This window comes from Penaeus vannamei, chromosome 40 (genome assembly GCF_042767895.1).
Source record: "Penaeus vannamei isolate JL-2024 chromosome 40, ASM4276789v1, whole genome shotgun sequence".
In the NCBI taxonomy this organism is placed as follows: domain Eukaryota; kingdom Metazoa; phylum Arthropoda; class Malacostraca; order Decapoda; family Penaeidae; genus Penaeus; species Penaeus vannamei.
The window spans coordinates 15401311-15415542 of NC_091588.1; the positions used below are offsets into that span (position 1 = coordinate 15401311).

At 33.5% G+C, this 14232-nt stretch overlaps 1 protein-coding gene across 1 annotated transcript; it reads left to right on the plus strand.

The window, feature by feature from the left end:
• The first annotated feature begins 5123 nt into the window (after positions 1-5123).
• LOC138860253 (uncharacterized) lies at positions 5124-8414 on the plus strand. Its single transcript, XM_070117453.1, has 6 exons — positions 5124-5171; positions 5313-5448; positions 5765-5887; positions 6069-6188; positions 6321-6456; positions 6632-8414. The coding sequence occupies exons 1-6, from the start codon at positions 5124-5126 to the stop codon at positions 8412-8414; spliced, it is 2346 nt and encodes a 781-aa protein (XP_069973554.1).
• The last annotated feature ends 5818 nt before the right edge of the window (positions 8415-14232 follow it).

The following is a 14232-nucleotide window of genomic DNA, read 5'->3' on the forward strand; positions in this document are numbered from 1 at the left end:
CATAATCATCCCTTAAACTCGAAAAGGGGGGGGTTTTCGACTATATTCTCAAATGGCTATATATCGCTAGATTTCGCCGGTTTTTTCGACTTTGGGGATTTTTATACTATTAGCCTTTTTTCATTATGGATGGGCTTTATGATTATCATCATCATTGTCATCATTAATTGCATTAACATCATCATTATCATCATTATAGTAATTATCGCCATAATTACCTTTAATATAATCACTAGAAGAGCTATTATCTTAATTATTAATGTCATTTTCCTCATTATAACTATTTCTATAATGATAATAAAAATAATGATAATATTAGAAATAATAACAACAGTAATAATTATAATAACAATAATATCGATATTATGATTATTTCTACTATCATTATTATTTTCAATTATTATTATTATCGTTAGTATTATTGTTATTATCATGAAAATCATTGGAGTATTGTTGATGATTGTTGTTATTGCATTAATTACGCAATTTTCATAATAATTATCATTTTATTATAATTATCCTAATCAATGTCATAATTATCCTAATCAATGTCATAATTATCCTAATTAATGTCATAATTATCATTATTATCGTCATTATTAATAGGATTATCATGAACATCATAATTAGCCGAATTATTGCAGAAATCATGATAATCATTCTATTAACTCTAAAAGGTGGGTTTTTCCATCATATTCTCAAAAGGCTATAATATCGCCAGATTTCGCCGTTTTTTCGACTTTGGGGATTTTTATACATTCAGCCTTTTTTTCAGTATGAATGGACTTTATGATTATTATCATCATTATTATCATTACTAGCATTAACATCATTATCATCATTATAGCAATTATCGCCATAATTACCTTTAATATAATCATTATAAGAGCAATTATCTTAATTATTAATGCCAGTTTCCTCATTATAACTATTTCTATAATGATAATAACAATAATAATAATTTTAGAAATAATAACAACAGCAGTAATAATTATAAAAAGAATAATAGCGACATAATGATTATTTCTAATATTATTATTATTTTTAAATATTATCATTATCGTTAGTATTATTGTTATTATCATGAAAATAATTCGAGTATTGTTGATGATTGCTATTATTGTATTAATTACCCAAATTATCATTATAATTATCATTTTATTATAATTATCCTAATCAATGACATAATTATCCTAATTAATGTCATAATTATCCTAACTAATGTCATAATTATCCTAATTAATGTCATAATTATCCTTATTACCGTCATTTTTAATGGGATTATTATGAAATTCATCATAATTAGCCGAACTATTGCAGAAATCATCATAATCATCCAATAACTCGAAAAGGTTTTTTTTTCGAGCATATTCTCAAAAGACTTTATATCTCTAAATTACGCTGTTTTTTCGACTTTTTTTTATACTTTTAGCTTTTTTTCATTATGGATGGGCTTTATGATTATTATCATCATCATTAATAGCATTAACATCATCATTATCTTCATTATAGTAATTATCGCCATATTTACCCTTAATAGAATCATTATAAGAGCTATTATCTTCATTATTAATGTCATTTTCCTCATTATAACTATATATAGAATAATAATAACAATAATGATAATTTTAGAAATAACAACAGTAATAATTATAATAACAATAAAAGCGATATTATGATTATTTATATTATTATTATTTTCTAGTTATTATCATTATCGTTAATATTATTCTTATTATCATGAAAATCATTAGAGTATTGTTGATGATTGCTATCATTGCATTAATTACGCAAATTATCATTATAATTATCATTTTCTTTTAATTATCCTAATTAATGTCATAATTATCCTAATTAATATCATAATTATCCTAATTAATGTCATAATTATCATTATTATCGTCATTATTAATGGGATTATCATGAAAATCATCAAAATTAGCCGGATTATTGCAGAAATCATCATAATCATCCCATAAACTCGAAAAGGGTTTTTTTCGACCATATTCTCAAAAGGCTATATATATATCGTTAGATTTCGCCGTTTTTTCGACTTTGGGGATTTTTTTACTTTTAGCCTTTTATTCATTATGGATGGGCTTTATGGTTATTATCATCGTCATCATTATCATTAATAGCATTAACATCTTCATTATCATCATTTTAGTAATTATCGCTATAATTACTCTTAATAAAATCATTATAAGAGCTATTATCTTCATTATTAATGTCATTTTCTTCATTATAACTATTTATAGAATGATGATAACAATAATGATAATTTTAGAAATAACAACAGTAATAATTATAATAACAATAAAAGCGATATTATGATTATTTCTACTACTATTATCTTTTTTTTTTTTTTTTGTTATTATCATTATCGTTAGTATTATTATTATTATCATGAAAATCATTAGAGTATTGTTGATGATTGCTATTATTGCATTAATTACGCAAATTATCATCATAATTATCATTTTATTATAATTATCCTAATTAATGTCATAATTATCCTAATTAATGTCATAATTATCCTAATTAATGTCATAATTATCATTATTATCGTCATTATCAATGGGATTATCAAGAAAATCATCATAATTAGCCGAATTATGGTAGAAATCATCATAATCATCCCTTAAACTCGAAAAGGGTTTTTTTTCGACTATATTCTCAGAAGTCTATATATCGCTAGGTTTCGCCGTTTTTTCGACGGGACTTTTATACTTTTAGTCTTTTTCATTATGGATGGGCTTCATGATTATTATCATCCTAATTATCATTAAGAGCATTAACATCATCATTATCATCATTATAGTGCTTATCGCCATAATTACCCTTAATATAATCATTATAAGAGCTATTATCTTAATTATTAATGTCATTTTCCTCATTATAAATATTTCTATAGTAATAATAACAATAATGATAATTTTAGAACTAATAACAACAACAGTAATAATTATAATAACAATAATACCGATATTATGATTATTTTTACTATCATCATTATTTTTAATTACTATCATTATCGTTAGTATTATATTTATTATCATGAAAATCATTAGAGTATCCTTGATATGATTGCTATTATTGCATTAATTACGCAAATTATTATTATAATTATCATTTTATTATAATTATCCCAATTAATGTCATAATTATCCTAATTATTGTAATAATTATCCTAATTAATGTAATAATTATCCTAATTAATGTCATGATTATCCTAATTAAGGTCATAATTATCCTAATTAAGGTCCTAATAATCCTAATTAAGGTTATAATTATCCTAATTAATGTCATAATTATCCTAAATAATGTCATAATTATCCTAATTAATGTCATAAATATCCTAATTAATGTCATAATTACCCTAATTAATGTCCTAATTATCATTAATATCGTCATTATTAATGGGATTATCATGAAAATCATCATAATTAGCCGAATTATTGCAGAAATCATCATAATCATGCCATAAACTCGAAAAGGGTTTTTTTTCGACAATATTCTATAAAGGCTATATATCGCTAGATTTCGCCGTTTTTTCGACTTTGTTTTTTTTTATATACTTTTAGCCTTTTTTCATTATGGATGGGCTTTATGATTATTATCATCATTAATATAATTAACATCATAATTATCATCATTATAGTAATTATCTCAATAATTACCCTTAGTATAATCATAATAATATCTATTATCTTAATTATTTATGTAATTTTCCTCACTATAACTATTTTTATAATGATAACAATAATGATAATTTTAGAAATAATAACAACAGTAATAATTATAATAACAATAATAGCTATATTATGATTATTTCTATTATTTTTTTTTAAATTGTTATCATTATAGTTAGTATTATTATTATTATCATGAAAAAATTAGGGTATTGTTGATGATTGCTATTATTGCATTAATTACGGAAATTCTCACTATAATTATCATTTTATTATAATTATCCTAATTGTTCTCATAATTATCCTAATTAATATAATAATTATCCTAATTAATGTCATAATTTTCCTAATTAATGTCATATTTTTCCTAGTTAATGTCATGATTATCCTAATTAATGTCATAATTATCATTGTCATCGTCATTATTAATGGGATTTTCATGAAAATCATCATAATTAGCCGAATTATTGCAGAAATCATCATAATCATCCAAAAAACTCGAAAAGGGTTTTTTTTCGACAATATTCTCACGAGGCTGTATGTCGCTAGATTTCGCCGTTTTTTTCCGACTTTGGGGATTTATATACTTTTAGCCTTTTTTCATTATCGATTGTCTTTTTTATTATTATCATCATTATTATCATTAATAGCATTAACATCATCACTATCATCATTATAGTAATTATCGCCATAATAAATCTTTATATAATCATTATAAGTACTATTAACTTAATTATTAATATCATTTTCCTCATTATAACTATTTCTATAATAATAACTAATGATAACTGTAAAAATAATAACAACAACAGTAATAATTATAATAACAATAATAGCGATATTATGATTATTTCTACTATCATTATGATTCCTAATTATTATCATTATCGTTAGTCTTATTGTTATTATCATGGAAATCATTAGAGTATTGTTGATGATTGCTATTATTGCATTAATTACGCAAATTATCATTATAATTATCATTTTATTATAATTATCCTAATTAATGTCATAATTATCCTAATTAATGTCATAATTATCCTAATTAATGTCATAATTATCATTATTATCGTCATTATTAATGGGATTATCATGAAAATCATCATAATTAGCCGAATTATTGCAGAAATCATCGCTAGATTTCGCCGTTTTTTCGACTTTGGGGATTCTTTATACTTTTAGCCTTTTTTCATTATGGATGGGCTTTATGATTATTATCACCATCATTATTATTATCATTATCGTTAGTCATATTGTTATTATAATGAAAATCATTAGAGTATTGTTGATGATTGCTATTGTTGCATTAATTACGCAAATTATCATTATAATTATCATTTTATTATAATTGTGAAGAAATTCGTATATTATGTTTTTCTTAATTTGCTTCGCTCGCTTAATACGTGGCGAGCGAAATGCTTCATCCGAATCATGAAGTCGAATCAAGGTTCGCTCGGGAGCCTTGGTTTCGGGTTGTGGGTACGGGGGTCCTCACTCGACCCGACCATTGCCTTGAGGCGAGGTGTTTTCCCCGTGCTATTTTTGAATTTTATTTGTTTATTATTTTTTGTGAAATTGTATAAGCTGTATACATAAACAAAGGTGTATTTTTTAACACAGGCAACAGAACCTACTCGTGTCAAGGGCCAGGCACGGAGGCTTCTTTTTCAATATTTATTTACTTTTATTATACTGGAAGTATTGGAAGAATTCGTCCACGTGGCCACCTTCAACATGGCCAAGATTTCGGAAGCACGTGAGACTGAACATTGTGGACTGGTGTGAATATGGTGGACTTGGAACTGAATAGAATGTGTATTTGTGTGTGTGTGTGTGTGTGTATTTATAAATGAATATGAACAAAGTGTGAAATATATATTTAGTTTTGAATAAATGTTTGTTAATGGTTCGAATTGTTTATTTGTTTCCTCAAAACTAGTAAACCTATATGAAACTAAAAACTTGGCATTTACATGTGGCGACCTTGCCAGGATTCATGCTTTTCTCGTTTTGAGGATCAAATTCACGAGTAGAACCATTTTACATTTTATTTGTTAATAATTGTAATTCAGTGCTGTACGGCAGTACGTGGAAGTTGTTTGTTTGTGGAAGTTGCGGAAAGGTTTCCCCTCCAGAAACAACAGCCGATTACCAGTTATTAAAGAAAGCTCTCTTAATGGGTTATAGTAAAACCCGCAAGTTACAGGAATGATTTTAGGACTGCTAAAATAAAAAGTGGTGAAACATATGAACAGTTTGCTATCAGGCTTGGACGATTGTTTGATTATTGGGTCGATTCGCATAATATCAACAAAGATTATGCATCTCTTCGTGATTTTATGTTGTTAGATCAACTAATGTCTTCTATCTCCCCAGATCTGCGTGTTTTTGTAAAGGAGCATAACGTCTCCTCCTTAGCTGATGCGATAAGCCTGTCAGATAATTGGTCATCTGCCCATAGTGCTTACCCCAGGTCATTTCAATCATCTAAACAAGGTAAGAGAAGTGTGACTCCAAAGCCCCAAACTCCAGTCCAATCAGCTCTTAGAAGGAATTTTTCTTCTGTTAAATGTCAAGGGTGTGGTGATATTGGACATATTAGATCTCGCTGTCCTAAAAATCCCCTAGCGTATAAGCAATATCACCCAATTCCAACTCACAAAGTCGGATTTTGTCAAAGTGACGGAAAATTCAAAGTTCATGATAAATGGTACAGTGAATGGGGCTTGAGTATCCACAGTTCTCAGAGATACGGGGTGCACATGTGTTATTGTATCTGACAAGGTGTTACCAAATGTTGATCTTTCTAGGGCTGATCTGGTGGGGATCGAAGATTATTTAGGCCGGGTGGATTACTTCCCCAAAACTAAATGCTACCTGAATTGTCCACATTTTAAAGCTTGGATTGATGTGGAGTGAGCACCAATTAAATTCTGTAGCGTCCTGATTGGTAATGTACCAGGGGTATATAGTCCCAAATTATCTCCAGATTCTGAGGTAACTGAGCGTTCAAATGTCCCTCTTGATTATTCCTGTGCCATTCAGACTAGATCCTCCAAAGTAAAAATGGTTCACCCTTTAGTGTTGCCGGAGATCGAGCCACTTAAAGTAACTCCTGAAGACTTTGCAAAATTGCAGGCAGAATGTCATTCTCTCACGAAATTTTGGGAAAAAGTAAAGTCTGAAGAACATGATAAGATGCGAGATGGTACGGTTTTTAAGTTTGAGCAAATCAATAGTTTGCTGTACCGTACATGTGTTGCTTCAAAGCACTGTGAAAGAGTTGGTAAACCTTTTCTGGTAGTACCCAGTAAATGTAGAGCCATCATTCTCGCAGTAGGTCATGAGAGCCCCTTAGCCGGTCATTTCTCCCATAGGAAATCAGAAATGCGTATTAGGGACCATTTCTATTGGCCAAACATGGGAGCTGAAATCCGAGAGTGTCAAAGGATGTCAAGTAGAGGTAGGGTAAGACCAGTGCCATTAAAACCCATGCCCATTTTAACGGAGCCTTTCTCTCGTGTCTCCATAGACTTGGTAGGATCGATTTCTCCCCCATCTTCTGAGGGTCACCGTTATATTTTAACTTTGATAGATTTTGCGACCGGGTTCCCAGAAGCATTGCCTCTCAAAGAGATAGATTCAATATCTGTAGCTGAAGCCCTTATGGTGATATTTTCAAGGGTCGGTATTCCTCGGGAAATTTTGTCTGATCGAGGAAGGCAATTTGTTTCTCAACTAAAGGGCGAACTGCATAAATTATTGGGTGTAAAGCCACTTTTTACAACTCCCTATCATCCTATTGGGAATGGAAGGGTGGAAAGGTTTCATGCAACACTAAAACCCTCCTTAAGGAAATTGTGTAGTGACAAACCACGAGAATGGCACCGTTATCTTGTCCCCACATTATTCGCTATGCGAGAGATTCCTAGCGATCGAACTGGGTTTTCTGCTTTTGAGCTACTTTATAGACGGACAGTCCGGGGACCTCTTTCAGTCTTAAGGGACTTGTGGGAAGACACAACCATTAAAGATGATGTTAGATCTTCCTTTCAATATGTGATTGAATTGAAAGACAAGCTGGAGGAGTGTGCTAAAATTGCAGCTCAAAATGCTGAGATTAGTTCCTCTAAATTCAAATCTTATTTTGACTTGAAATCTCAGGATAGGAAGTTTAGTCCAGGTGAGGAAGTTCTTGTTCTCCTCCCTGATAACCAAAACAAGTTGCTCATGTCTTGGAGTGGCCCTTATACTGTTCTGGAATGTCGAAATAAGGTGAATTATCTTATCGACGAAGGTGGAAAACAGAAGTTGCTTCATGCTAACTTTCTCAAAAAGTATCGTAGGAGAGCAACAAGTTCCCAACCTAATGTTATGGACGAGGAAAGTAAGATAGATGCTGAAATGAACCCACAAATAGTCCAGAATTGTATTCTTAAAGATACTGAATTGAGCGATAGCAATTTTCCTCTAACTTCTGATGGAGAAGAGCCCATCTTGGAGCCTGAGAGTGATCAACCTGAGATTTGTTCTGACCTTTCAGCAGAACAGAAATCTGATATTGATTCAGTAATTGCAGAGTTTGTAGATGTATTTTCATTAACTCCAGGTTGCACAAACACCCTTGAACATGATATTGAAGTTAACACCACAGAGCGTATAAAGTCTAAGGTTTATCCCTTTCCTATACTCTATCATCATCTCCCCATTCATCTCCTGTAGTCATGGTAAAAAAGTCTGATGGTTGCCATCGTATGGCCATAGATTATCGAGCTTTTAACTCCATAACTAATTTTCATGCTGAGCCAGCTTGCACTATGGAGGAAGACTTGTACAAGTTTTCAGGATGTAATTACCTTTCTGAATTAGATATTACCAAGGCTTACTATCAAGTTAAACGTTCTGAGAAGGCCAGACCTTTAATAGCATTTCCTTCACATAGGGGTCTTATGGAATTTTGTCGTATGCCTTTCGGATTGGTAAATGCTTGTGCCACTTATATCCGCCTTATGCGCATTGTTTTGCCTGGTTTAAAGAATGTTTCCTTCTATTTTGACAATATTTTCATCCATACTAAAACTTGGGATGAACATAAAGATGCTATTGTTTCATACTTGCATCCTAAACTCGATAAAATAGAAGCTATACTTAATTTACCTCATATATGCATTGCTAGAAAAAATAGTCCCCGCACCATTAAGGTGTACAAACTGGAAGTGTGGGGCATTGTTTGTATACCTGTTTTTATACATTTATCTATCTCCCACCCTTTCTCTCTGTCTCTCCCCCCCTCTCTATCTATCTATCTATCTATACATTTATATATATTTGTATTCGTCGAAATTATCTCCTCAAACAATATTTACGAACTAAATTCTCGTGATTCTGTTACTGACCCAAGCCCTTGTTGCCGTCATAAACTCATATATACCAAAATATTTCACCGCTAATCAAATTCTTAATTCGGTTAGGTCAGTAAAGCTTCAAAGGATTTTATACTTCAAAAAACTACATTTTCCTGTATAGTTACTTTGATTTTTTTATTTATATATATTACTACTAAATATAGACACATATACTCTGCTTAAACAAAGTGAAAAAAAATGAAATGCAATAAAATGGCTGATCTAGAAACACAGCTGTTAATGCTTTGGACTTCATCTCCCCCTCCCCCTTCTCTCTCTCTCTCTCTCTCTCTCTCTCTCTCTCTCTCTCTCTCTCTCTCTCTCTCTCTCTCTCTCTGTGTGTGTGTGTGTGTGTGTGTGTGTGTGTGTGTGTGTGTGTGTGTGTGTGTGTATCACAATGTATTTTCTTGATTTACTGTGTTCTTGCGTGTTTGTCAGTTTGCGTGTGTGTGAATGAACTCCTGTAAGCAAGAAAAGTCCGCACGAACAACGGAAATCTCGAGTCACGAAAGGCGAACCAAAGCAAAATACCTGCCAAGGTTAGGTCACGCTGCCCATTTAGCCGCCACCGAGTTTGAACCGAGTTATTTTCATGACCAAGAGAAGTGCAGACATCACATGGCAAAACCTACTTTAAAATGAGTTAATTTCGTGACTAAGAGAAGTGCAAACATCACATGGCAAAACCTACTTTAAAATGAGTTAATTTCGTGACCAAGAGAAGTGCAAACATCACACCGCAGGGAATAGCGGAGCGCCCCATAGAAGCACCAGGCGCACCGTCGGCCGCACTGTGCTCTGCCCGAGCTAGGATGAGGAAGTGTAAGATCAGTGCAGAAATGAAACATGTTACGCAGAAAAGAGAGATTTCCTTGAGGTAATAGATCGGCGTTGTTATTTGAGAAAAAAAAACAAACATATTTCATGTTCTAAAACGTATTGCATATCTGCACGAGGAACATACTCCATACTCTGCTCAAATATTCAAATTCCTCTCATTACTAGTACCACCCAGTGGTATGGTTGGCAAGACGACTTCCTCTCACGCGATGGACCCGAGATCGATCCCACCGACCCCAAGTGACACGTGTCACGTCAGCTCTTTTTCTTTTTTCGGTTTACCTGTTGCGTTTGTCACGTAGTTTAATCTTCAAGCTGTTAATTAAAAGATAATATTAATAGTTATTTTTATGCAACAGAGGGAGCGAAGATCCTTTCTATTAATCCGACACCTCTCTCTCTCTCTCTCTCTCTCTCTCTCTCTCTCTCTCTCTCTCTCTCTCTCTCTCTCTCTCTCTCTCTCTCTCTCTCTCTCTCTCTCTCTCTCCATGTCTATCTTGTTTCTCTACAGTATCGACAATATTTTTTCGCACATTTTTGGTCCTTTACTGAAAGCCCCAAAATGTGTTTCATCCTCGATCGAATATCTTGGATGGTCTACAGATCTAGATTTAATGCTTATTCCTCATTCGTCTCTTCATCCTCCCCAACTGCAACAAAGGGAGCCCTTGAACAATCCGGTCGTAAGGAAATCGAGCCAAACCAATCCAATGATATTTTGCGACAAACGATGTAACATTGTGGCGCTTTTTAGCCTCGCGTCGCTGTGCTGATAAGCCAACTGAAATAAGCAAATTTAGAGAACAGAAAATGGGTTGTCATAGTTACCTTGCCACAAGAATGGCAAAGTTTCAAAGGAGATATAAGTGTATCATTGTAGTGACAGGGACTGTAGAGCAGATATGTAAAAAAAAAATTAATTAATTAGTAAAAATAAATAAATATTTAAATGAATAAAAACGAAATGAACTGAATCCGGGTGGCATCTTGCAAAGGTTTTACAACAGGCTAGACATTCACGACACAAAGAGTAGTCATAGATATTTTATCTATTATAATTGTTTTTTTTTTCCCTCGTGTGAATGATTTTCGTTTGTGTTCGTGTCCGTATTTCCATATGTTCGAGTATGATGCCGAGTGTGTATCCTTCGTTTCTAACGACTGTTAATGCGTTTTAGGATATTTTATCTTTTCTTAGATTTTCTAATATTACGCATCTTCTATAATTCTATATCCAGAGAAATATGAAATGAACGGAAGCTAAAAATGAAACAAAACATGTAATTAAGTATACTTCCGTCTATTTTGTGTTTAAATTTGTGCATTTGGATTCATAGCGTTTCCTTCTCCAGTAAAGAATTATATCAATATTTGTTTACTGAAGAATTGTTTACTGCTCTACACCCTATAAAAAGGTAGGGGAATGAAAATGATTTTCATCCCTTCTGCAAGAGGAAAAAACAACAGCCTTGCCACATTTTCTTATCCATAGTTCAGCATAATCTAATTCCAAACAAACCAGAATCTTGTAATTGAAATTGCCCGATAAAAGACATTCGTTTACTATACTAACTTAGTTCATTTCCGAAAAATACAAAATGGCGGTCATCCCTCAGGTATCTCGTCGACTTGATTAGCATAGACCGCCGACTTTGCAGCTTGATTAATAAGATAATTTGAACGCTTGGGAAGTAAACAGATAATTGATAAGCAAGCAATTTTATTTCTTCCAACTGATATAAAGCAATGATCCCGTAATCAATAGCACGTTAAGTGTTCTTCGAAAGCAAACTTTCATTGAGATATGTTGCATGCATGACTTGCATTTTTGACTAAATATGTGCCGCTTCTTGTAAAATTTTAGATTAAAGTGCAACTTTTCTTACCATTACTGTTATCACATTCACTAATCATAGGAGTGATAGTTGCTGTGTTATAATCCGCAATATTAGTGTCGTCACCATCATCGCCATCATCACCAGCATTATCGCCGTTGTCGTTGTCATCAAATCATGATCATCACCACTGTCAGCAGCATCATACAGCGAGAGAGAGAGGGGGGGGGAGGAGAAAGAGAGAGAGAGAGAGAGAGAGAGAGAGAGAGGCATATAACATATATGTGTATATATATACACACATATATACATAACACACACACAACCTACCGTGGCACTCTGCCTGGCACTCTGCAAAGCGTCCTCCATCCCGCCCTCTCCTTTGCCTCCCCATCCCACCGACATCCCATAGTCCTGTTGTATCTTCCATCCTTCCCCGCATTTTGTTTGTGGCTTTCCCGTTTTCTCTTCCTGATTAGGGACACAAAGTGAAGGAAAACTTTTTTTTCTTTTTTTATTTTCTTTTTCTAAAATATTTTAGTTATAAACTTATAAACCATGCACTGAACACGCCATCACTTGTGCTCGAAATACCGAACGAGCAGAAAAACGGGCGAATGGGGAAACTGCCGGTGCGCGCTAACGACCACGCGGAACTGCCCGATTGCCTGTTCTTGGCACCGCGGTCATTGGGCAGTCACACTCGCTTGAAAAAGAAAACGAAATTCTTATTACCTGTGAAAACCCACTCTGCTTATGCACTGCTGTTTCTCGAATCCCATGTTTTTCTTCATTTTAACTGTGAAGAGACATGTGTTGTTGTTGTTGTTTTTTTTTCTCTTTTTTTTCTTTTCTTTTCTCTCTTTTTTTTTTCTTTCCTTTCTTTTTTTCCTGTCTGTCTACTGCTCGCCGCTTCCACTCTACACGGAAGAGATATAGATGAATATATAAATGAGCCAATAAAATAACCAAAAACATAAATCAGTAATAGATATGTCAGTAAAATTGATTACTAAATAAACAGTTTTTTTTTTATTCACTGATAGGAAAATGAATAGATATAAAAACAATCTCTCTCTGTCTCTCTGTCTCTCTCTCTATCACTCTCTTATACCTCTGTTTCTTCACCCTCGCTCTTTCTCTCCCTCCCCCCTTTTCTCTCTCTCTCTCACTCTCTCTCTATCTGTCTCTCTCTCTCTCTCTCTCTCTCTCTCTCTCTCTCTCTCTCTCTCTCTCTCTCTCTCTCTCTCTCTCTCTCTCTCTCTCTCTCTCGTTCTTCACTCACTCACTCACTCTCTCTCTCTCTCTCTCATGTTCTCTCTCTCTCACTCTCTCTCTCTCTCTCTCTCTCTCTCTCTCTCTCTCTCTCTCTCTCTCTCTCTCTCTCTCTCTCTCTCTCTCTCTCTCTCTCTCTCTCTCTCTCTCTCTCTCTCTCTCTCTCTCTCTCTCTCTCTCTCTCTCTCTCTCTCTCTCTCTCTCTCTGTCTCTCTCTCTCTCCCCACCCTCTCTCTCTGTCTCTCTCTCTCTCTCTCTCTCTCTCTCTCTCTCTCTCTCTCTCTCTCTGTGTCTCTCCCCCTCTCTCTCTCTCTCTGTGTCTCTCCCTCTCTCTCTCTCTCTCTCTCTCTCTCTCCTCTCTCTCTCCCTCCCTCCCTCTCTCTCTCTCTCTCTCTCTCTCTCTCTCTCTCTCTCTCTCTCTCTCTCTCTCTCTCTCTCTCTCTCTCTCTCTCTCTCCCTGCCTCCCTCCCTCCTTCCCTTTCTCCCCCCCTTCTCTCCCCTTTTTTCTCCCCCCCTCTCTCTCTCTCCCCTCTCTCTCTCTTTCTCTCTCTCTCTATATATATACATATATATATATATATATATATATATATATATATATATATATATATATATGTATGTATGTATGTGTGTGTGTGTGTGTGTGTGTGTGTGTGTGAAAACAAACGAACAAATAGAAGAGAAGAATCATAAGTTTCTTAGCAATGGGATCCGATTTAGTATAATCGTGGTTACAGAGTGTGGATTTGCATCACAGAAGAAACTGCACGATCTCCTTTTTACAGCAGCTTGATGTTTACCTTTGTATTATGAAAGGTTTGTTGTCACTGTAGTTCACAGTGTCATGAGATAATGAATGCTACTTATGGTCCGGAAGGAAAACAGACCAGACAGCATAGCTACCAAGGTGTGAAATACTATTACTATTGCATCAAGACAACTGGATCCTGTGCTATATATCTCGTGGATAGATATCTTGTGTTTTGGCATGAAATGGATTACTGTAATTACTCTTTGCATTTCATTTTATTCTCTATTCCTATGATTTTATGAAGTAGAATTGTTTGTGTTGAATCCGTTTAATATTTTATATCATTCATTCGAAAAATTTAAAACGAGCATTCTTTGAAACATACATTATTGAGAAAGCAGATGAATACAGGAGTTATATATTAATATATATTT

Excerpts from the sequence above, each read along its gene's own strand:
- LOC138860253 (XM_070117453.1), top strand. The coding sequence starts at position 5,124 with ATGAAGTCGAATCAAGGTTCGCTCGGGAGCCTTGGTTTCGGGTTGTGG. Across the intron at positions 5,888-6,068 it reads AATGGGTTATAGTAAAACCC|ATCTGCGTGTTTTTGTAAAG; the intron begins GCAAGTTACAGG and ends CTATCTCCCCAG. Across the intron at positions 6,457-6,631 it reads CAGAGATACGGGGTGCACAT|CGTCCTGATTGGTAATGTAC; the intron begins GTGTTATTGTAT and ends TAAATTCTGTAG.